This window comes from Vanacampus margaritifer, chromosome 20 (assembly GCF_051991255.1).
Source record: "Vanacampus margaritifer isolate UIUO_Vmar chromosome 20, RoL_Vmar_1.0, whole genome shotgun sequence".
NCBI lineage: Eukaryota > Metazoa > Chordata > Actinopteri > Syngnathiformes > Syngnathidae > Vanacampus > Vanacampus margaritifer.
In genome coordinates, this window is record NC_135451.1 from 18,527,428 (window position 1) to 18,550,938 (window position 23,511).

General features: G+C 47.0%; 3 protein-coding genes across 7 annotated transcripts; 1 reads left to right on the forward strand and 2 right to left on the reverse strand.

Annotated features, from left to right (window-relative positions):
* Positions 1-320: 320 nt before the first annotated feature.
* Positions 321-5,893, reverse strand: LOC144040015 (carbonic anhydrase 1-like). The gene is made up of 7 exons (XM_077553752.1): positions 5,726-5,893; positions 5,386-5,583; positions 2,933-3,063; positions 2,658-2,750; positions 2,517-2,579; positions 2,289-2,444; positions 321-1,589 (listed from the first exon to the last, which is right to left on the reverse strand). Exons 1-7 carry the CDS (start codon positions 5,757-5,759, stop codon positions 1,470-1,472), a joined length of 795 nt encoding a protein of 264 aa, XP_077409878.1. The 5' UTR covers positions 5,760-5,893; the 3' UTR covers positions 321-1,469.
* A 157-nt stretch (positions 5,894-6,050) lies between these two features.
* mastl (microtubule associated serine/threonine kinase-like) lies at positions 6,051-13,602 on the forward strand. The gene is made up of 13 exons (XM_077553737.1): positions 6,051-7,590; positions 7,652-7,789; positions 7,898-8,037; positions 8,134-8,222; positions 9,213-9,316; positions 9,387-9,534; positions 9,724-9,875; positions 10,030-10,388; positions 10,921-11,323; positions 11,439-11,571; positions 12,472-12,585; positions 12,663-12,764; positions 13,129-13,602. The coding sequence occupies exons 1-13, from the start codon at positions 7,423-7,425 to the stop codon at positions 13,323-13,325; spliced, it is 2,247 nt and encodes a 748-aa protein (XP_077409863.1). The 5' UTR covers positions 6,051-7,422; the 3' UTR covers positions 13,326-13,602.
* A 41-nt stretch (positions 13,603-13,643) lies between these two features.
* acbd5a (acyl-CoA binding domain containing 5a) lies at positions 13,644-23,323 on the reverse strand. Of its 5 annotated transcripts, none has more exons than XM_077553782.1 (14): positions 23,114-23,323; positions 22,818-22,936; positions 22,119-22,239; positions 21,561-21,633; positions 21,375-21,492; positions 21,072-21,104; positions 20,111-20,284; positions 19,893-20,045; positions 18,899-18,990; positions 18,007-18,229; positions 17,562-17,788; positions 17,244-17,306; positions 16,672-16,781; positions 13,644-16,187 (listed from the first exon to the last, which is right to left on the reverse strand). In XM_077553782.1, exons 2-14 carry the CDS (start codon positions 22,915-22,917, stop codon positions 16,175-16,177), a joined length of 1,500 nt encoding a protein of 499 aa, XP_077409908.1. In that variant the 5' UTR covers positions 22,918-22,936; positions 23,114-23,323; the 3' UTR covers positions 13,644-16,174. The 5 variants fall into 5 exon arrangements, with proteins under 5 accessions (XP_077409908.1, XP_077409906.1, XP_077409909.1 ...); XM_077553780.1 differs by having other exon boundaries at positions 17,241-17,306; positions 23,114-23,315; XM_077553783.1 differs by lacking the exon at positions 21,072-21,104 and having other exon boundaries at positions 17,241-17,306; positions 23,114-23,300.
* Between the last annotated feature and the right edge of the window lie 188 nt (positions 23,324-23,511).

Here is a 23,511-nt window from a genome sequence, read left to right on the forward strand (position 1 = left end):
AGCGTGCTGAGATTTCATACTTCAACCATGCGCAGTCAAGCTTTTTCACAAATAGTCATGCTAACGTTCATTAGCCTTCATGCTAAGTCACCAAAATGGCTGCTTGAGCTCATCAAATAATAACAAGAAGCGATCTTAGCTCGAAAGTTACAAACCACTTGCGGCACGAATCTCCTTTCAAAACACGTTTATTCAAGGATTCCGTCCAAATGTCAGCCGCGACTTTTCTTCCAGGATACACAACAACAACGCCACGTGCAAGTTTGGGACGGGGCGCCGCAACCAGCGGCATCGTTGGAAAATAATCGGAAGGCATCCAATTTGGCATAAGAAAAAATGATTGACAATCTTTTATTTTGTACATTGCTTCACAAATACAGAGACAAAAAGGACCTTTGCAAAGTTTTCATTTGAATGAATGAAAAGCTGCTCCGTCGTCGGACCCAACGTCTCGTCTCGTCACGTCACGTCTCGTCTCGTCTCGTCTCTTGGCAGTTTGCGTCTTTATTTTTTTATTGTCGTGATCTCACTTCACACTTCATTTTTCCAATTTCTTTCCAGAGGAGGACACAGAGAAGAGTCGTACTTGGTTAGCATACGTTTTCAGAGGACGGCGCGTGAAACGGGTTTGAGGCGAGAGCTAGCCGGCCGTCCTGGTGTCCTGTGCATGTCGTCACGTGACGGAGCTTGCTTGTGCCAAAGTGACGCCTGCTCCGCAATATCGGACGCGGGGCAAACACGTGACGTCGGCTTTCAAGCGCGCTCGCTGACGGAGGCTAAAAGGAGCTAGCGTGGGGAGGAAATGGCGAGGGGCGAGCAGGGGAAGCGGCTACGGAAGGATAGCTGTGCCATCCCAGGTGCAATTGCACAACATCAAAGTTTGATTCAAAATCAAAACATCACCTGAGTTTACGCGACTACAAAATCAAGTTTCAAATCAAGAATTTCTAACAAAAAAATTTTGCCATCAAAATCAAACTTTTAATACAAAATATTTCCTTTCTCTTCAATTCATCATTGAAATCATATTAACTAAAAAAAAGAAAAAGCTGTCCAACAATTCAATGTCGAAAATATTCAGTGTTGAAAATGTTATCTTAAAAGGATTAAGTGTTAAAAATTCAACTTCTGATATGAAATATTAATATCAAATATCAACATCAAATATTCAACTTTTTAGACAAATTCAAAAGTGGGGGCAAAAATATGCAAATGTTGAAAAATCAACTTTTCATTTGAATTGATGTAAAAAAAAACGGACAGAAAAGAAATCGAAAATGACGTTTGAATGTGACTTTTTGGCAGCGGCCAATCAAGCGACATTGCGCTGATCACGTGACACGAACGCCGGAAGGTTCGCCGGCCGGCAGGCAGGCAAAAAGTTGCCGCCCAAAAAAAGTTTGATTTTGATGCAAAACAGATTTGTGACGTGTGCTGGCCCGGTTGGACAATTGTGGGTTTTGCTGGTTTCACTTGAAGAAAGCGCGAACTTGTCGACCTTTGAGAGGTTGCGGGGGTCGGTAGTTGTCCACCATGCAGCACTCGGGTTCGCCCTCGGCCGAGAACAGCAGCTCGCGGAATTTCTCCATCTGTCGAGAGAAGAGATGCCGCATTGGTGTCGCTCGCTTCCTGCTGCTCTCAATCAACCAACGTCGCCGCACACACAAACATGGCTCGTACAATCACACCATTTATTTGTTATTGTATTTTTTTTTGCGGGGGTGGGCGGGGGGGGGGTGTTTTTACAACATGATTTTTGACAGCGTCATTTGGAGTTGAGCGCCTTCAGTGTAGTTCCCACTCGGTGCCACAACACGTCGCCGGGCAGCACTGAGCTCAACTGGAAGACGTGCAGTGCAAAAGAAAGGCAGCTTGGTAGGCAGAGAAGGTCCCCTACTAGCTAACCGTCTTTGGGAGAATATTTGCCCGCATTGCGTGCATTGCTATCACATTCGCTTTCGAATGTGACGTTAGCATTCAGCTAGCGCTTCCATGAAAGGATTTGAACATTTTGCTGCGTTTGTCGCTACCAAAGCTGTACGAAGGTTGAAAGGCGACTCGCATTAGCATTAAGCTAGCGGACTTTGCTTTGATGAAATGTTTTGGTTTGGAAATGAACAAACGTCATTGCCGGTGTCGATGTAACAGTAAATGTCCACCGGGAGGGACAAATGAGCAGATTGAAGCAAGCTGGAAAGTCAAGACCAAGCAAATGCTGTGCGAAAACCCCAAAGTAGCGTTTGACTGAGGTTTGAGGACGTGAAGAAGACGACGTCGGTGAGGCTCACCTGAGCCGAGCTGACGGCGATGGCATCCTTGCAGACGATCCAGGTGACGCTCTCCAGCAGGGGGGGCGTGGTCAGCGAGCCGTCGTAGGTCCAGTAGTCCAAGCGGGCCGGCAGCAAAGTGCTCGGGTCGAAGCCCTTGAACGGGCTCTGCTTGCCCTGCTCCGCAAAACAAGCAAGCAAACATTAGCGCCGCGCCGCGCCGACTCCGCGGTCGCCACGGAAACGCACTTTGGTCTTGATGGCACCAAAGGCATCCAGAACCTTCTGCAGGCTGGCGTTCTCATTTCCAATCTAGGGAGGAAAAAGACACAATTGTTCAACATCACAATTGGCATTATTATTATTATTATTTTTTAATGACGTTCGTACCTGCAGGAAAACTCCCACCACGGCCAGCCCGTCAGGTTTGCCGGCGGCCTCGCCAAAGTCGGCGTATTTGGTGTTCCAGTGCACCAGATGCAGCTGCAAAAACAAACGTTATTAGCCAATCACATCACAAAATACAAAAAAAAAAAAAAAAAACATTTTCAACATTATTAGCTGCTAAACACAAGCAAGATTAAGCAAAGAAAATGTGTTTTTTGTTATGCCAAAACAACAGGTGGCGCTAGAGGCAACTTTGACTTTTTGTCAGGTGCGCTCACGTGACCCTTACCTCGGCGGGGGTACTTGTTCCCAGCCACGGTGTGCTCGGACCCCCTGTCGTCGGAAGCCCCCCAGTGGAAGTGGAACTGCTTGAGCCGGTAGACGCCCGAGACGGGACCGCCGCTCAGAACTGCACGCCACGAAGAGAGACAGACGCACGGACGGGAATGGTGAACGGCAAATGCTATTTGTGCTGACAAATTGCACTCCATCATATTTGACTTTACACAAACACACAGAAATGACTTTTTTTTTCGACTTTGGCCACCTGGTGGCAGTAAAGACAGACAGACAGACAGACAGACAGACAGACAGACAGACAGACAGACAGACAGACAGACAATCAACCACTGTTCACTGAGATGGCTCAACTCCTCTCTTAGCTCATCAGTACGGCACGACTCCTGCAGAGGACAAAGACTACATGACTGTGAGCAGACTGATATTGTCTGTCTACATGTGTTGCACCATTCATTGCGATCAAAGGCTTGTTTTCAAAAAATGTAATTATTTATTTAAGCAGCTCGATTGGGGGGGGTGACCAATCCACACCACACCCCACTTTTTTTCACCTCTTGGCGATTGATGTGGGCTGTTTTTCTTTTCTAATTTCAAATAGTAAATATTGCTCTTTATAGCAATTGGGAACAAAAAAGAAAATAAAGACAAAATAATGTTCAAACTGGAAGGATTGTTGTCGAGGATTACAATTGTCTCATGTTTTGGTGTTTGTTAGTTCCTCTCCTCGCACGTTTCTTCTTCTGCTCAAAGTCGAGACTTTTTTCCATTTCACGCTAGTTTAGCGCTTAGCTCAACTGCTAGACTGCTTTGTGTGTGCGCGCGCTGTTTGTGTTGCAAGTTTAGCCTCTCGTCCTCCTCGAGGTCAGCAACACTTGATAAAACTCAACTTATTCGCTAACGTGGAGGTCGAGCGGGCAAGCACACGTATTAAGCCGCGCTAGCTAGCATGAGACAGCTCGTAGCTGATGCGCCAGCACGAGTTAGCTTAGCGCATATAGCGTCTCCAAAATCGCCCCCGCAAAGTTTTGTCAACATTTGACAACTTGCAAAAAATCAAATAAAAATAGAAATAAACTGGCCTGATTTTGGGTGGAGGATGGCAAATCCTTTTTTTTTTTTTTTTGAGTATGTGTCATCTTCATGTTATGTTTGGCACAGCACGCATGACTAAAAGTCACAAAGCCATCAGTCAGGTGGAAAATGAAGCAGTGGACGCGCTCGTGTTTGCGGCAATGCGGCTTGGCGGGACGAGATGATGTAACCTTAATCTCAATTGGAAAGCAAACATGTCATCTGGATAAGGCAAGGGTTTAAAAATACACAAATCGTCCATTTTGTATCTCCACAAAGGAATATTAGAGGCACACGGAAAACAATATTCATGTGACATTTACATTTTGTGACTGCAATTTTGATGGCCAAATGAAGATTTTTTTTTTTTATCTTGTAAATATGACCATTTGACGAAGAGTAAAAAAAAAAGTCGACATGTTGACAATAAATGATCCCCTTTTTTTCCCAATTGCCGGCATTTCCCCCACATTTGACTTGATGCTCGTCATGGTTGCTATTTTTGCTGCCTTCCGACCGCGTTAGTGTGGATCGTGCTGGGGAAGCTTGACGTGAACAATTCACTTCTGCACGCACGCTTTGTTCTTGGGGGGCTGAAATGAAGCCGTCCTCGCTCCCATACAATCTATTCAAACCTTTGGCAGGAAGAAGGAGCTCTTATTCGACACAAAGTGTTGGACAAATGCAATGAACGCATGCAGTCCATGACATCGGCACGTCTTCAAAAACAAAAAACAAAATGAATCTCGGGCTATGATTACACGGATACGTTCAGAAAAATAAAGACATCATTTTGCAAGGAGGAAAAACGAGCACAAAGTTGTCACTTAAGAAGATGAAAATCATCAGTTGATGAAAATAATTTGCAGTATAATAATTCACGTTAGACGTTTTTTATGTGTGCATTTTTGAAAGCTTAGTGTTAGAACAGTATGAGAATTAAGGTTGGAATATTAAATCAGTTCTTTTTGGTTAATACTGGGAGAGCCATAAATTGCGTTGCATAATTAGAAAAGGCAGTCGGAAGTTGTTAAATACTGCGAGAAAAAAAGGGGTTATTTGAACATTGTGAGGATTTTGTTGAATGTTATGAGAATAAGAGGTCATTTTGTGAAAATAAACAAATGAAGTCAGTACACAGCAGGTGAGTCTTATTGAGAGAACAAACATTAGATTCGTGCAAAATGAATCTCGTGCGTGCGTGCGTGCGTGCGTGCGTGCGTGCGTGCGTGCGTGCGTGCGTGCGTGCGTGCGCGCGCGCGCGCAGGGACAAATGATGGATGACGTCAGCGACGCATGACAAGAAGAAGGAAAATAAACAGCCTGGCCTTGACGATGGGCAGGTGCGTCGCTCGCTCACCTGAGCAGTCGCTGTCATCCACGAAGGACACCTGGAAGGAATGTCCGTTGTTGAGGATGTCCAAGCAGGTTGACGGGTCGTACTTGAGGCTGAGCGGCTTCAGCGCGCCGTCGTACGACGCCAGGCCGGGATTGATGTCGATGGGCGACTGGCGAGGACCGTCGGCGATGGGGAAATCCGACGACCACTTGTCCGGACCTAGACAAAGAAAAAGCACGCAAAGAAATGCATTTTTAGACAACAAACGCGTGCATTTTGCGCGCGCTCCCCGTGCACAAACGCATCATCTGCGCGCGTAGATGATGGCAATGTGTGGCGGATGAAAGTGAAGCTCGCTCACCGTTATTGGCGGCGTATCCCCACGCGTGAGACATTTTGTCACTTGGCAGTGGATGCGATGCGTCTTCTTTCGAAGCAATATTGCGCACTTGCTGGCTGGCTGGCTGGTGCACCCCGACACCTGACAGCTGCGCGGCGCCTTATATATAAATACACGCCGACGCCCCCCCCCACCCACCCCCCACACACACGCTCCCCTTACTCTTCCTCCTCCTCTTCCTCCTCCTCCACCGGTTTTGCAGACGTGCTTCTGCAGCAATCCTCTTTCTCTCTCTTTCTCTCTCTCTCTCTCCCCCCCTTTCTCTCCCCCTCTCCCCCCTCTCTCTCTCTCTCTCTCTCTCTCTCTCTCTCTCCCTCTCTCCACCTAATCTAATCCAACGGAGTTACCCTATCCGAACCCGACGTGTGGGTCGGTCCGGGTTCGGACCCAAGAGCCGCGAACACTGGAGGTATAGCCTACCTCCATTTACTCCGCTCCATTCAAAAATCACACTTAAAAAAAAAGTCCTTCATCTCATCGCCTCCTTTATGACGTATCGCCTGCATCCACGTGGATTTTTTTGGGGGCCACAATAAAATGGTGGTAATAAAAATGAGAATAATTGAAACGGTGAAAGAGTCAACTGAGAATCGGGACGAGTGGAGGTCAAGTCAAGTCCAAAGCCGAACTTAGTCGTGACCTTCAGTGGAGACCGAAGCATGGCGGATATATAGGCTTGCAAATGCACAGCCAAGCATGCGAATCTGCGCTGCAACGGCGCCACCTGCAGGCAGTCAATCGAAACACACTATCCCTCACTGCTCAAAAACAGCTTTACAATGTAGGAAATACTGTACATGTAAACAGGAAACATGACCCTTTATTGTGAAGGCCACGCACACAAAACGGAAACTGTTCAGTTTCTACTTCCTGGAAGCGATACGCCTTCAACTTTATAGAATTTTTTTTTGTTAGTTGTTTTAAACCGTTACTATTTCTCCAGATAGAATACACAGGTAACGTATTAAACAAAGGAGGTAATCGGCAACGCGACCATTAGTCGGCCATTTTAGGAGAAAACGGAACTACAAAAGGACAACAAAATGACGTCACATGATTTATTCCGAGAAATGACAGTTGAGATACTTTACTACGTATGTTTTACTAATTTATTCGTTACATTGAAATACGTTGTCGTTTTATTTAAACATTCCACAGCTACTTTTATATTTAAAAAAAAAAAGTCAAGAATTAACTATGATTTTAGCAGCATTATTTTCAGTACAGTTCATTGAATGATAATTATGTTTAAGTTACTAAATTTTAAAAATGGTAAATAGAGCTTGTACTTGCTTATGTTTTAGGTAACCGTTTGTTGTTGAGTGACTGTCACGTTTGCCTCACTTATTTGTCCTGGTGGAAAGGTTATTAAAGTTATATATGAAACAATTATTGTGTTCATTTAAATAATTTAAAGTAAAATTTTGTTAGAGGCAAAAATGGGGAACATTACTGGTGATTTAAAAAAACACATCAACAATCCCAGTCGAATTTATGAACAGGCATATCCTAGTCTACCTCTATGAGGTCAGAGGACCCCGCGAGAACGCCGCTGAATTCAAATTTAAAAACAAAGTTCAACTGTTAGTGCAACATGCAAGTGTTTATTTTAGGCTAGTCAGTGGCCATTACAGACACGATCGGGCGATCCTAACACGATGGACTCGGACGAAAAGCACAAATGTTCTACCGAATCTCGAGCTCCGGTGTCGATCAAGCTGCCGAAGATTGAAGATTTCGTGACGTTGAAACCAATCAGCCGCGGTGCCTTTGGCAAAGTTTATCTTGCACGGAAGAAATGCAACTCCCGATTATATGCCATTAAGGTGAGTGCACATTTGCTTGTGCTGTATGGAAAGGAATTACAGTTACGTTCAACTGTTGTAGGCCATGAATAAAGCGGACATGGTGGATAAAAACATGACGGGCCAAATCAAGGCAGAGAGAGACGCACTGGCTTTGAGCAAAAGTCCCTTCGTGGTTCACCTCTTTTATTCTCTCCAGACAGCCACCAAAATCTACCTGGTAATGCCACTTACGCAACTCACGACCGTTGAGAGTATTCTGTGAAATCAGACTGACGTTCTTTTAATATATATATATGTATTATCCCCCCCCCCCCTTCCATTGAAGGTGATGGAGTACCTCATTGGAGGAGATGTGAAGTCTCTCCTTCACATTTGTGGATATTTTGACCAGGACATGGCGGTCAAATATATCTCCGAGGTTGCCCTGGCTTTGGACTATCTCCACCGCCACGGCATCATCCACAGGTAGCTACAAACGGCTTCAACCAGCGGCAAGATGTGGGACAAGTGTGAGGCAGGAATTGCAATCGCTATGTTTTAGTTTTTTTTGTTCACCTTTAGGGACTTAAAGCCAGACAATATGCTCATTTCCAACGAGGGCCACATTAAGTTAACCGACTTTGGGCTTTCAAAGGTCAAGCTTGATGGAGGTAAGGCCCGCCCAACACTTTTACAGAAATGAAAACAAAACTTTATATGGAAAGCAGTTGACTATTGCTTGTGCAGTTCATCATGACAGACGTTCCACACTCACTGCAATTATCGAGAGATCAGATTCAAACAAACCATAATAATAATAATGTAAGAAAAAAAATGTTGCTGCTTCTCATTTGCTGTTAACTCATTGACTGGCAGCCATTTTCACTGGAGCAACCCCCTTCGCTCCTGGCTGTTTCACTGGATTTGAACTGATTTTGCAAGTCCCATGGAAAATGATGTGTCAAACTCCGGTCCTTGAGGGCCGGAATCCTGCAGGTTTTGGAGGTTTCCCTCTTCCAACACAAGCTGATTCCAATCAGCAGGATCGTTATCAGGCTTATGCAGAGCTTGCTGATGAGCTGATCATCTATCAGCTGTGTTGGGAAGGGAAGAAGGGAAACATCCAAAACCTGCAGGATTCCGGCCCTCGAGGACCGGAGTTTGACACCTATGTTCTATAGCGATAAAAACATGGAACCTACCAAAAGAAAGATGAGAGTGCCTTCTTCCATCAGGAAAGAAAATGTATATTTCTATATGTTTCCGTTTTGCAGCAATTAGCATTAGAATATAGCTAAGTTTCATCATTATTCACAAATCTGTTTAAAACTGTGGGCAAAAGAGCTTCTTTTTTTTTTTTTTTTTTCCAACATGGCCCTGGTTGATCTCTTATACTCTGCTGGCCGGTATTTGTAACAACTACCTTTGCTTTAAGCCACCTCTTCATGTCATAAGCTACATCAAAGCATTCTGTATGCTCTTGCGTAAAAAAAGGACAAATACTCAAAAAACGTATTTACACGTTATTGGGTTTGAATGAGTTAAGACATGTAGTGAAAATTTTGGCAAAAGAAGACTTTGGCTCAAGCAACTAAAAGGACAATTTTCCATAATAACAAAAATGCATTTGTCTCCTTTGCCATCATTTTTTCTCTCTCCAGAACTGAAACTCACGGACATCCTCAACACACCGTCGGTGGCCAAACCCGCAAATTACTCGCGCACGCCGGGTCAAGTCATGTCCTTGATCAGCTCAATTGGCTTTGTGAGTTGAATTGCTTGCGTTTGTCACGTGACGCTCCCGTCGGTCCACTCATCATCACCTTCCAAAGCAGAACACGCCGGCGGCGGAAAACAAGCGCCACTGCAGCGCCTCGGCCGTCTCGTGTGGCAAAATGATGCGCAAGAACAACTTCCTGGGTTCCCCCTGCCTGAGCACAAAGGAGACCATGAGCTCCCCGGCGCACCGCCCCTCCAGGAAAGGTGAGCAAAACTAAGGCCAAGTCCCCATGGATCGCTTTCCTGGGGCCCGTTTCCATATTTGGCCGGCCCAACAAAAATATTCATTAAGTGAATATTTTGGGGGCGGGGTTTGTCACTCACAACGAGAAAGAAAAGCGATGTCAGCTTGCGGGCAGTTGTGAGTGACTCTCGTCCTGAACGCCTCGACAGGGCCGTGCAGCTTCGTCTTCAGTCCGCACAAGATGGCCGCCGTCAACCTGACACCCGCTCTGATGAGAACCAGGAAGCGCGCGGAGACCATGAGCGCCGGCAGCACCACCGACACCGAGGGAGGCGTCAGCCCCCTGTGGGAGTTCCAAGAGGTCAGAAAGGCCACGACACAATCCTATCAATCATCCTTATCAATATCAGAAACATTTCCACGCGCGCGCGTGACCAACTGGAGTCCATTCAAACCGGAGATGGCGTCAAAACACCAGAACCAAGGAATGAAACCTTCTTTCCTCTGCTCTTTAGAAGGAAAATGAGCCCGACAATCAAAAGGCGGCACAAAGTGGTCCTGGGACGGCCCCGGTGGCGCCAAAGCTCCCGCAGTCCGTCAAGCGGCCTTTCTCCGACGTGCAGGTGAGCCCGGACGCGGTGGACAGCCTGGCCAAGAAGAGAGCCAAAAAGTACAAACCCTGCCAAACCGCCGCCGCCGCTCACACCGGCCTCACCGGGGCCTTCGCCACCGTGGAGATCGGTGTCCCCAAGCGCTCCAGCCCGGTGGCCGTGGCCAAGAACCTCTTTTCACAAACGGGAACGTCGGCAGGAGAGCTGCGCGACTTTGAGCGCATGGACTTGTCAGAGTGCAGCTTCACGTCGCCGCTTGCCGGGTAAGTCAATTGCGCATATTTTTCATTCAACAGTTGTTTTTTTTGCAGTCGCTACTAAACCTAGAATATTCCATTTCGAATCACTACTGCCACCTGTTGACGAAAAATGAAACTGCACATACCTTTTTTCACATCACGTCACATCCGCAGGCAGAGGGTGGGAAATTCGAACCCGAATCCCGAGTCTGAAAACTATTGGCTTGCCGGAGTACCATTTGTGAACAGCTAAGGTGTTGATCTACTCATGAGAAGATGTTTCAGTCACAAGCGGTCAAATAAAAAGATATTTGGGAGGAAAAAGTTCCATATTGCAGTTTTTCTTCTACAAGAGGGAAACTCTTTTTTTCGTTTTGATTAGTTTTTTTCCTTGTGCCAAATTATTTCAACTGGGAATGAACATGACAAACGTCCTGACAAACACCATCCATCCACTGACACCAACTGACAAGCGTCCTCTTTCTGTCTGTGCCATACGAATGTATCGTCCAACCTAGCATATGTCCGTCCGTCCGTCCGTCTCCCTCCCCTGCAGCGGTCTTTGCCGGAGTTTAAGTCTGGACTCGGACATGTCGGCGCTGGAGACGTCGCTGACCGCGGACGTCCACGCCCCGCCGGACTCCCACGCCCCGCCGGACTCCCACGCCCCGCCGGACTCCCACGCCCCGCCGGACTCCCCCAGACCCGCCTCCCCGTCGTCCGAACGGCGTTGCGGGCAGACTCACTCGTCGGCCGTGGGGAGGGCGTCCCTGGGCGGAGCCGAGGGCTCCTTCCTGCGTCCCAAGAACGCGGTGGCCTTCCGCAGCTACTGCAGCTCCATCAACCGCTCCAATGCGTCGCGGCTCAGCATCGGCTCCGCCTTGGACGCGTCCTCGCCCGCCGTCTGCCTGGCCACGCCCATCCAGAAGAAGGCCAGCTCCGGAAGCTCGCTCTGCCAGGTGGGAACGTGCCCGCTGCCCGTTGGCCTTTGGCCTGCCATCGCGTGGCTTTCTTACCTGCGTTTGCATCCTACGGTGCGTACTTGCCTCATGGTTGCACATCTCGTCTTTGTAGACTCCTCACACCATGTCCACCCCCTTCCGGACACCCAAGAGTGTGCGACGGGGCCCGGGGCCCATGGAAGGGGCGCCCATTTTAGGGACCCCCGACTACTTGGCCCCGGAGCTGCTTTTACAGATTTCGCATGGTAAGAGCAAATGCAGTTTGTTTGAAATGCTGGCATGCATTCTTTATCCTCTGCCAAGAATAACTTATTGCTGCAGATTACTCAAGAGTGGCGAGTCTGTTTAGTCATATGTCAGTATTATACCGACACTGGTGTATGGAAGGTGCGAATGTCTGGTGGTGGGAGGGGCCGTAGGCGCACATGGACAGCCACGCTTCTGTCAGCCTGCCCCAGGGCAGCTGTGGCTACTTAAGTCGCTTCACCGCCACCACAGTGTCAGTGTGTGAGTGCATAAATAATGTAGCCATTGTGAAGCGTCTTTCAGTTTCTAGAAAGAAAAGCGCTATATAAATCCCATGCATTATTATTATTGTTGATATACTGCCCCCAGGTGGCTAAGGCTTGCAGTACATTGAAGCAAAAATGTGTCTTTATTTTGTGCAATTATTAGATTTTTTTTAGCTTTGTGCTAATCTATCATTCAAAATGTATCAACAATATTTGATGGGGGAGGGGGGGGTCGCTGTACTTGTTTTGTTGTGCTGCGGCTTTCACTCATCTCATACAACTTCTTTGTGAGTTTCAGGGAGGCGTCGGTGCGGTAAGTGTGCAAGTGGAAATGATGCTTGTATGATCAGCAGCAGGCCTGCTAGTGCTAACACACTTTGGCCAATTGTGATTTCCGGGTGGCCTTGAGCAGGTTGCAAATGTCTTTAGCTAACGCTAGCAGCTCATTAGCAAGTGGATGGCATTTGGGTGCTGCACACGTCAAAGGGGGACATTGAGGGCAACATTTTGGATTTCATGACTGTCAGCTGGCAAACGTGATTTGGCTTGATGGCGGCCATTTCTCTCTCTTTCTCTCTCTCGGCACGCAGCGCATCAAAGCTGGCATGTTTTGCTTTGTGGTGGACTTTTCAGATTGCATGGTGGACTGGTGGGCGCTGGGCGTGTGTCTGTTTGAGTTCCTCACCGGCGTGCCGCCCTTCAATGACGAGACGCCGCAGCTGGTCTTCCAGAATATTCTCAACAGAGGTGACAGAAATGGTTTTGGTTCCAATCCAGTCCCGCAAGAATGCCACTAAAACCTTCTTTTTTTGGGGGGGGCGAAGACATCCCCTGGCCTGAAGGCGACGAGGAGCTGTCGGACAACGCCAGGAACACCATCGAAGCCCTTCTGACCACGGACAAGACCAAGCGGGCGGGACTCAAAGGTCAAAACTACTACTATAGCGTTCCAAAGTGAAAGGAGGCGCTTCTTTTAGACAAACGTGGTGCTTTGGTGGGTGTGTTGAAGTGAATTCCTCAACTTACTTCAACACTTCCTATGGGCCGACATCTTGTGGTGTCGAGATGATGTTGAGCTCAGTTGGACTTTTGAGCAGACAAAATATTTTCTTGCCGCCATGTCAGTGCAAAGGAAGTGTATGGAAACCAGTTGAGGAGTTTCATTTTGTTAAAAAAAAAAAAGTGCATTGCCGGAATGTTGTCGGGAGGGAGCCAATTCTTGAGACCGATTCGGGCAGCTTGCTTCCACGCCACAGCTGACGCCGCCTTGGCCCCTCCCCCTCCCCACAGAGCTGAAGTGCCACCCGCTGCTGCAGGGCTGCGACTGGGACAACCTGGACCGGCAGCCCATGCCGTTCATCCCGCAGCCGGAGGACGAGACGGACACGTCCTACTTTGAGGCCAGGAACAACGCGCAGCACATCGCCATGTCCGCCTTCAGTTTATCGCCGCCGCGTCGGAACACATCAGCAGCCGAAGTGCAGTAAAGTGTCAAAACCAAAAGCAACAGGTTATGTGCAATCACTACTTATTTGCTTGTCTTTGGACATGACGGAGCTCGTGTTGATCGGTTTGGCATACGACCCGTATCGTTTGTTTGGAGTTGGACAAGGTGGCGCTTCCTGTTTAAGTGCGCTGGTGGCTGCTCATAATCGCTTGAATATTTCTGTATGGTTTGTGTCGTGCCGCTTCCAAACAATCCTGCTGCTTTTATATTACATTTGTTTCCCCTGAAAGAAAAAAGCAAATAAAATTGTGTTTGTAACAAAATGGTGTCCTTCTGCAGCGTTTCCAAACAAAGCCAGCAAAGTGAAACTTTTATTTCAGGCTTGGATGAGGACATGCAAAGACGTTTCAGTACAAACACTTTGTTATGATAACAAAAATGGCTCCTTGAAAGATTAGCGCAAACCTTGGTACGCTAAATATGCTTTTTGGTGACAATGCAATTCAATTGTTGCATTTCATGATATTCGCACACACAGACAGACAGACGGGGGAAAAAAAAGAGCGTTTTCCAAGAGCAAATGACATTTGACTGGTTGAATGAATTGGACGTCCAGTATACGCATCTCATATTGATTTGGTCCAGTTGCTACACGTAATGAGGAGGGGAGAACTTGGATGGGAACGATGACCCAAATGCCGCACAACTGTTGAGCTGCAAAAAGCAACGACTCTTTCTTAGCGTTGGAACATTTTCAAAGTCTGAAATGCGAATGAACAAAACATTTCCAAAGGGACTTTTTGTGGTCATTTGTGAATGGCTTGCTTCAAAGTGACGCGTGAAGTTCAACTCTCCCCAAAATCAAATTCATGGATTGTTCAGTAAAATCAATACAAAGGTGGTCTTTTCAAACAGTGACGTGCGGTCAGGATAGGCAAGGTAGGCGCGGCCTAACCCAGGCTGAAATGAAAGTGGAAACCGTTTGCCTTTTTTAAATTGACTTGATTTCTTCCCATTGAGAAAGCCTACACTACCTAGTGACCATTTGCACCGACGTCACCTGATCACGTGACTGACGGCGGAAGGAAATGATTGTTGAATGGAAGTGGGCGTGACCCGGAGACATTTAATGACTGTTATTTTACCAATGAAAAGTTATTATTGCCCATCGAGCAATGGAATCGATGACTTCAACCGAAGTTCGCCTGTCAGTCGGAGTTGCACTTTTAGTCGGGACTCGTCGAGCGATATTGACTTCAGTTGGAGATCGCTAGTTTGAAAACAGTCTTCTGTTGCCTGCTGTTTTGACGAAGTTCATCACGTTTGCCGGAATTCCCAGCGCACGACTTCTATCACTATGTCGTCAACTCTTGTCCTTCCGCCGGGCGGGGCTGATTCACAAGCTTGTCGCCGGCTGGGCCTCTGGGACGAGATGCTACGCTCGCACCTGGGGACGACACACCTCGCCATGCGAAGGTAACACTTGTTGATCACGCTAACTTATTTTGACACCGTCCGTTCTATATTGAAACGCTGTGACGATGTCCTGTTACTATGTTTGCTAGCAATGGTTTGTAGTGGCAAGCTATGCGCTCATTTCACGAATATGACTCTGAGTATGAAAAACTCTATATTGAACTATTTTCACGCCTTTCTTTTGAAGGAAAACGCCATCTTTTGAAGGATGGGAGACCAACGCCTCGGCTACCAGATCTTCAGCAAAGTAAGGGACAAAGAATTATTCGTACTTTTCACAAAGGTGCAAAAGGAAAGATTGGCTTTGTGGATGTGCTTCGATGAAATGGCTGTTTGACTTGACATGTTGTTTGGCGTTGCTGTTGCTATTGCTAGCTTGATTTTGTGAGGAATTGGGCTGTTGTACAGAGAGAGATTCCCTTTATTACATTCTTTGCGGGTTTGAAATTGTCCGTTTGTCGCTGTGCGGCAAATGGGAGGCAGACGTGAACTGCAACGTTGACTGTGGCTGTCAGACTGGCTGTGACGGCGGCCCACAACTTGAGCTTGTTGTGTGGAGCGAGTGGCAAGTGCTCAAAGTAATAAAAAAATATAAAAAAAATATTGCGGAGACTTCAAAAGAGAGTCATGTTTTTTCGTTTTATTTTCTACCCTTACAGAGTAGGCATATGTTAAAATCGTTTGAATGTGTGGCATCTTGTATCTGAGTATCGCGAGGTCGGGCCGAGTGGCCTCTTTTGTTGGGAATGAAAATATGCTCACCCTGGATACGTCGCACACTCGCCTGCCGACACACACGTTTGTTATTGGTGTGTGCGTCTCCATTTGCGACCCAAACCTAGAGCTCACTGCACGTCACTGCTCCCAAATGTACTGCTCCAAAGAATGAAAGGAACACAAATGGTTCTGAGCAGCGTATATGCTGCGCCCCAAAAATCCAAACAATTCAGGGAACATTTTGTCCCTTTCATTTTTTGGAGCGTGCCTTGAAAAGTCATCATGCTTTAAAAGACTTCAGAAATTCAACTTTGCATGAAAATTGACCTGAAATGTTTTTGCAACCCTATCAACGGCAGAATTACAAACAATATCACACAGTACAGTATTTGCATTACTCTTATTATTATTATTATTGCATCTTCCTTCTACACTAGCAAATTGTTACAACGTGATTTGTTTTAGTTAGCAGCATTGCTCGTTGGAGCGACTCACGTCAAAGCTGAAAATCACATCAAGCTCTAAAGAGTATCCGGCCCGAGTAAGCCCTAGTTGCTATGGAAACCGCCTTCACAACACATCATCACATTCTTGAGTACGCACGTTTCGTCGTTCTTGTTTAGTGCAAAAGCAAACGTGGAACGCCGACGACTCGCTCGTCGTCTTCACGACCGTCGTCCTTTTCTTCAGTTCAGTTCAGTTCAGTCGTCTTCAGCAGGAGAAAAACAAAGACAGCGTTAATGCCCATCAGTTGCTGATCTGTGTCAATTTGAGGAGCAGCTTTAGCGTGACCGTCCTATCCATGCTAATTTCCGTTAGCCAATCTATGGTCGCTTTCGCATTAAGCGAGTGGACCGCGGGAAATGAAATGACACGTTTCAACATTTGGAAAATGAAGGTGATGAAAGAAAATTCTTTTCTATTTGACTTGGTTGCATGTGTGATGTGGCCTGGTAGGGGGTGTGGTCTAATGAGTGACATCATCAGTCCCAGTTGGCCATTTTCTGTTACAATGTACGCTCACGCTCCATGGCAGTGTTTTCATTTTCACTTTAGTCACGTGTGGGCATATTTTGGACTCGCAACAAAAAGAAGACACACAAAAGGCAAGCTTTGATGGGCAAAGCCGCAAATCGGTGAATTGACTACATTGGCTTTATTGTGATGATGATGATGAAGGCGCAGCAGAGTACCTTCTCCTCCTCTGCACGTAGACGGCGATGAGCCAGTGCACCGCAAAGGGCCACACGACGGCAAAGGCCAAACTGCAGGGAGAAATGTCAAAAGGCCACCATGACGGTCTCTGCAACGGCAAACAAAAGCAAGAAAAATGTCTTGAGCACGGCGAACCCACAACGTCCGCAAGGTCACATCAACTTTGCATGTCTCACACCTGCCACAAAATGAGATTGATGATGCAAGTCACCTTGTGGAACTATTCCACATTTTCTGCATGAAAAGCCTTTTTTTTCTATGAAGTCTACGATTACAAAAAACAAATTGATGTCATGTCCTTAACTCGTGTGCCATCATAATGACTAATTCATCAATCATCTTTTTCCTGAGCTCTCAAGCACACGAGTGCAGGCGGGCATGACGTCACATTCCGTTTCTGCACATTTGATTTCGGAGGAACCAAGATTGTTTGGGGAAATGTATCCGAGTAAAAGTATTTGGGGAATGTAATGGAGTCAAGTTGACATGGTTGGCGTAGAACATTTTGACTTGGGTGGAGTCATGAAAAGAGCGTGTGTGTTTTTACCACCACAGTGTTGTTGTTGTCGGCTGCCGTGGACGGTTGAACGGGAGACCTGATCGCTGAGTGGGCCTGGAACAAAACACACAAACAAAATGTTTGCTGTTCACTGGCACAGCTTTTTTTCAAAGCACACTTGCTTTCCGGAATTCGGACTGACAGAAGATTTCTCTTGTGCCACCAAAGCAAGCGGAGACGCGCTGGCCCCGACTTGCAAATACGTCAGCGGGATGAAGGACAAATCATTTCTTTTTGCTGGACAACGATTGCGTTGCGCAATTGAAACGTTGGAGCAGTTGCGCAAGACGGTCGGTGCTGTGGGCCGACCTGCGTGGCGCTGAGGGCCTCCAGCGTGTGGAGTCTCTCCAGGACGCTTCGCATGTCGTCCTGCAGCTGGGCCAGCGCCGCCACAATCTGCTCGTTCAGGCTGCCGGCGGCCACGCCCGGCCTGGCACGTCGCTCGCCCCCGCCCCCGCCGCCGCCGCCGTCGTCGTCTCCGCCGCTACCGTGCGTGGGCTTCAGCATCCCCAGCTCGCGGCCATGGGACCTGGAACCTGAAAAGCCAAGCAAAATAGAAACTCCTTCATTCTCAATACTTTGCTCACTTTCTGGCAGCTAAATTCTCTTTTTTTGACAATCATGCTGTGCTTTTGTGGTTCAGTCAAAAAACAAACAAAGTCATCTAGCAGAGTGCATACAGCCTGCAAAGCAAACCCCATCGAGAATTCCAGAGATGGAAATGAGCGTGAAAAAGGTTTGAATGCACTTTGACCTCTGCCGCTTCCCATGGTGGAGTTTGGCGTTTCCACGTTGAGCCTGGACCTCTGCGTCACGCCGCCGCCGGCCTCGCCGTCCTCACCGCCACACCTGATGCCCTGCGGCGGCGCTCCCTGGGCATCCTGGTGCTCCTCCTCCTCCTTTTCTTCTTCCTCCTCCTCCTCCTCCTCCTCCTCCTCCTCATGCAGGTCTTCCAGGGAGCGAGTCTGCTCAGTGCTCTTGTCACCAGAAGACACATTATTGTTATTATCGAGGTCATGTCATGCATGTGCAGGATTTCCCCCAACACACCATCGCACAATCTGTGACAAATTCTATCCATCTTTTTTTTCCTTTCTTTTTTTAGGTGCAGGGGTGGACAAACTTTTAACTTTCGAGACGTGGCCCAACTCATTCGTAGATGAGGCAAAAAAACGAAAACATTAATCGTATGTAAAAATGCTAGTTTATTCTCAAAACAAAAATCAAACAATTCATTGGCATTTTTGAAATATATTTTTTCTAATAGTTCAAATGATTGCGCTACTTATTTCTTTCATTTCTAAAACATGACATGTATGTCGATTTCTTTTAGTCAAACATCTTATTTCTTCAAATTATTTGAGGTAATGCTGTATTTAAAACAACTTGCTTTTACTATTATTATTATTGTTTACTACCAGCAATTGGAATTATTTTAATGGATTATAATCAAACATGACAATAATTTTAAAAAGAACAACATTGAATGTACAAAAAAAAAAAATCTAAACGAAAGGTTTAGTTAGTGAAGCAAATATCACATGAGCATTGATAATGTAAATGTTGAGTGTTTGTGATGAAAGTTTATTTTTATTTTTATTTTTAATCCATCCAAATAAATGTTGTGGCGCAAGGTTGGTTCTTGCCTCGTCATGTAACTGGTCCACCGAGTCACAATAGACTTCGCTGTCCGAGTCGCTGGCCAGCTGGACGGGTCCCGTCACATCTTCGATGGTGTCTGAAGAGGAGGGGAGAGGGCAAAGGTCAACACAAAAAGCTCAAGCTGTGGCACTTCTAGGCAAGTTGAGCTCCTCCCCAACATGCAAAGTTTGTGTCTCAATCAAGAAGAAGAAAAAAGAGAAAAGAAATGAAATCTTGGGCATCGTTCACACGAAAGCCCGTTTCAATGTATCCTCACCGTTGGAGCCGTTCATCCAACATGACGGCGCCGTTTCGGAGCTTGAAAGCGATCACTTTTGAAACCGGGCCCCAGAGTGGAAAGATTTCAATACGCGGCCCGTACGCGTCCGACTGGACACCTTATGCAGGAAACTCCTCCAGCGATGACGTCACGGTCGCAGCTCCGTGACGAAGCATTGTCGCAGATTGAAGACGTACGCGGCAATTATCGCGTGACTGCGCGCGAACCGTCAGTCTGTCAACAATTATGGCGGGTAGTCGTGTCGTAGCCGTTTTGCTTGGCCTCCTTAGCTTGCTTTTGCAGCTAAATATTTTGCTTCTTTATTCCCACGTTCAACAAGTGCTGTTGTACTTGAATCGCCCGCCGTTGTCACGTCTCCTGTGTGTTGTTTTGATACATGCAAAGCCACGTTTGTTCTGTAGATTGCAATAGTTAAAAAAAGTGTCCGTCTTTTTCGCAGATTCTTCTTCTACGCTTCCTCCCTGTGGCTGCGCTACAGCGCCACTCCAGACATGACATATACATCACAGCCGTTAAACGTCCTCAGCGTCTTCTTTTGGACACACGCAAGTCCTGAAATGCTTCTGCGTGGGCGAGATTTGTTTGAGGAAGCGAGCCGGCTCTGCTTCCGTCTGGACGGGCCCTTGGACACGCAATGTGAAAGTAGGGCGCAATGCAGAGCCGAAGGTGGAAAGGTTTTCTTCTGGAATCTTCCTTACCGTCATGGTGGCCGTTGAGCAGAGGCTGAGCGTCCGCTACGTCCTGAGGCGCCGGCGAGTGGTCGCCGTTTGTCAAATGGGCCACGCCGTTGACCATCTTGCCATTTGGAGCTTTGCGCGATCTGGGCGACGATTTCTTCTTTGGCGGCGAGGCTGCGCAAAAAACAAAACATCAGCGGCAAACTAAAACCTTCCTCCACTGGCTTGAACGGAGTTACCTTTTCTGACCCGCTCGTCGTCTTCCTGCGAGTCTTCGTCGGATGTTTGCTTGCCATCCGTCGGCTGGACCTTGGCAGTCCGAGTCTCCTGCAGCGTTCCGTTCATTTCCATGTTCCGGACGATGCTCTTGGCCATGCTCCGCGACGCCGCCGAGCTCAGACCGGTGCCGAAGCCTGCCCGACGCACAACAAAACCATCTTACGTGCCGGCGCAACACTTTCGGGCAAGGCCAAAACACTTTCTTTCACGGTGGCCGTTATTTTGCAAGGTCTACAGTGGAAACTCGCGAGACCACAACACCCGATGTTGGACAAGTGACAATTTGCAGGAAGCATCAGCAGCTATATGCATGCATGGTGGCTGTTTTGAAAAATCGAATGGACTTGAGATCAACAATCCTGTTTGTTGCATTCATTTCAACATCCCAAAATTCAAATTAAATGTCGTCGTCTTTTTAGTATTTATTTATTAACCCATGAAATAACTTATTTGTCCATTTATTAATAAAAATGATCTGTTTCATTCATGAAATGATTGATGTGTATAAATCATTGAATTGAATTCAATTCTTATTTTTTTGCCGGAAACATCAGCGAACATGAGGAGAAGAGGAAGAATATACAGAGAGGTTTGCGTAGCGAACATGCTATCATGACTCTTGATTGTTTTGACAGTGGTCTATTTTTTCTTTTCTTTTTGCCCTTTCGTAACAGTTGGGAAAAAAAGACTGACAGTTTCACTTGTTTTAAAAGGTTAATTTTCAGACTAAGACGATCAAAATCTGACCGTTTTTTTTGGGGGGGGCGGTGTTTAATCTCAAGAGATTCCACTTGGTGTGCGTGTAGCAACAAGAGCACAAAAACAGCCGTGGCTATAACGTCTGCAATGCTGCCTACCTATAGTGGCTAACTGTGCCAAAAACCAACAACCCCAAAACACTATAGAGTTGCGTGTACTTGCCTTCCAGTTGCCGAGCAAACTGTGTCAAACGGGCTGAGCGTGCGTGTGACAGAAGACAAAATGTGCACAAAAAATGAAAGGTAATGACATGGAAAGATTAAAATTGAGGAATATCATTCCCCACGAGACCAAGGATATGTTAGTATGAAGCTAGCGGACTTTGGTTGGACAAAATGATAACAGTTGAGTTATTTTTGAGTTATCTCTTGTGTTGAATGTGTCAACTTGAGCTGGGAGTGACGGATGATAATGAGCGCGCGTGATAAACGGCGGTTGACGCCATTTGACACACGGAAGCCAGACCTGTGCTGAGGTCTGAGATCTGTGTGATCTTTTTCTTCTCGTCCACCAGTTCGTAGAAGGGTCCCAGGATCCGCAGGAGTTCCTCCACCTCGCCCGTCATTGGCATGCCCTCCAGAATCTGATCACAGAAAATCCATCACTCACTTCGACGTGTCACAACAGGACACTTGCAGCAAGAAAACATACCAGCTTCATCTCGTCAACGTAGGCGGCCATTGCTTCCTCTTTTGTCATTTCCCCCAGAGAGTTCCACGCATTCCTTGATTATTCAAAGCACACACATACATAAAAACAATCCAAGCATTTGTGACATCGTTCGCATGGATTGGCTCTGTTTATTTTCATTTGAGGTCAGGCTGTTCCCTAACACTCCAAAAGGAACGGGTAGCATTTCCTGCCAGCCTGGTGCACGGCAAGTGTAAGCGTGGCCAAGAGGCCGAGTGGCCAGGTGGCATTTTCAACCGCTTTTGCAGCTCCTTTGTTGACCTGTGGCCTGTGGCCAGCGGGGCCTCAAGTCCACAGGTCAACAAAGCCCAACACGTACGCATTACGTGTGCGCTGGCTGAGGGCAGAGAGCGAGCAACATGTTGTGCAATGTACACAAGACAAAATCCCCGACACAATTCTATGACGTGAAGACCTCAAAGAAAATGTTTCGCTTTTTTTTTTTTTGTACGTTTGTCTCGATTTACCTTAGCCTTGCGTATACTCAAAATAAGTGCCGACCGATTATTGCTATCCCACCATTTGGCTTTCCCGACGGCGTCCCAAAATCCAGGGCGGGCGATGTTGCACTTGCCCACAGTAGCTTGCTTGTAGTAACTGTAGAACTTGAGCATCATGTCGTTGGATGGCTGAAAAGAACCTGGGAACACGTTTGAAAAACACCAACAATATTATATAAACACAGTACAGGCAGATGAAAATCGCATTGGAAAATGTAACCATTTTTTTCTGCATCTGTACATTTGTTTACTTTCAGACTTAGCGCTGTGATCTCTACTGCACAGGTGACGGAGTATTATCTTATCTCATCTAAAAAGCTTTCAAACAACGATTATTTTGTTGCTTTTGACTGTATTATCGCTCTTGTTTTTTGTCATGTTGCTGTCATGTCATGAATCATTTTGATCCTCTATGTTTTGCACATATTGCGGATTGATGACAGCAACGAGGGTGCTTGTGGCACATGATAAACGTGGTAAAAGTGTTGTCGACTGTTTGTCATTGCGGTTTCTCTTGCTCGTCGTTGCTAAAGTCTGCAATGCAAAGTGGATTAGGCCTTTTCAAATCCAGCGCAAAGCAAAGTTGTGGCGTCGACGACGTCGTCACGTATTGTCTTTCCAACTCATGTTGACATACAAGTCGACCGGTTGGCTCGGTTGGTCCCAACGAGCCCCAGCCCGCCTTCCCTCCCTCCACTTGTGTTACTGCTCGACTCACCATCCGGAGGCAAACTCTTGATGACTTTGACGGCGGCGTCGAACCTCAGCTGGGTCAAACGCGTCTGCTCGTCCACACCGAGCGACTGGCCCACTTCCATCGTGACAAGCAACTACACTCTACAGAAACACAACGTTGGTTTAAGTCGTCATGTTTTTCTGTCAACAATCAAAGCCCCACTCAACACTTTGGCAAGCTCGCGCAGTGAGGAGGCAACACACGACGACGAATCAACACCGTTCCTGGTGAATACAACGCACATATTGGAGGAGATTCGAGGACCTACTGTCGCTTACCGTTAAGACCGTGACAGCTAATCTGAGTGTAAGAAGGCGAGCGCCCCTGGACTTCGACCAGACGCCATAAACAGTAGTACTGTACTGTATGTCTAATGGAGACAGGTGCACCTTGGGAGTTGTAGTTTCTTCCGGTGTACTTTCCATCAGCCAGCGTCATCTGAGAAACGTCGTCGGAAACCCTCGTGTTCGCTACAGGACATCTCGCCGAAAGAAAAACGTCAGCGAGACAGAAGTATTTCATACATAGCTGTTCGTGAAGGCTAGCGGGGGGGGGGGGGGAGACGGAAGGTCGTTGCGGGGTTCGCGACAACTACGTGGTAAAGACTACAAATCCCAGAATGCTGCTTTAAGAGCCAGTGGGCGAGTTGTTGTCAGGCGATGGGGAGGGCGGGGCA

What these genes read in the sequence shown, in the direction of transcription:
- mastl (XM_077553737.1), top strand. Translation starts at nt 7,423, where the DNA reads ATGGACTCGGACGAAAAGCACAAATGTTCTACCGAATCTCGAGCTCCG. An exon ending in GCACCGCCCCTCCAGGAAAG is followed by an intron (nt 9,535 to 9,723) that starts GTGAGCAAAACT and finishes ACGCCTCGACAG; the next exon opens with GGCCGTGCAGCTTCGTCTTC. An exon ending in CCGGAAGCTCGCTCTGCCAG is followed by an intron (nt 11,324 to 11,438) that starts GTGGGAACGTGC and finishes TCGTCTTTGTAG; the next exon opens with ACTCCTCACACCATGTCCAC.
- LOC144040015 (XM_077553752.1), bottom strand. Translation starts at nt 5,759, where the DNA reads ATGTCTCACGCGTGGGGATACGCCGCCAATAACG. An exon ending in CCCGCCGAGGTAAGGGTCAC is followed by an intron (nt 2,751 to 2,932) that starts GTGAGCGCACCT and finishes TTGTTTTTGCAG; the next exon opens with CTGCATCTGGTGCACTGGAA. An exon ending in TTGGTGCCATCAAGACCAAA is followed by an intron (nt 2,445 to 2,516) that starts GTGCGTTTCCGT and finishes TTTGCGGAGCAG; the next exon opens with GGCAAGCAGAGCCCGTTCAA.
- acbd5a (XM_077553780.1), bottom strand. Translation starts at nt 22,917, where the DNA reads ATGGAAGTGGGCCAGTCGCTCGGTGTGGACGAGCAGACGCGTTTGACC. An exon ending in GCTCAACGGCCACCATGACG is followed by an intron (nt 18,991 to 19,892) that starts GTAAGGAAGATT and finishes CCTCCTCTTCAG; the next exon opens with ACACCATCGAAGATGTGACG. An exon ending in CACCATGGGAAGCGGCAGAG is followed by an intron (nt 17,789 to 18,006) that starts GTCAAAGTGCAT and finishes TTGGCTTTTCAG; the next exon opens with GTTCCAGGTCCCATGGCCGC.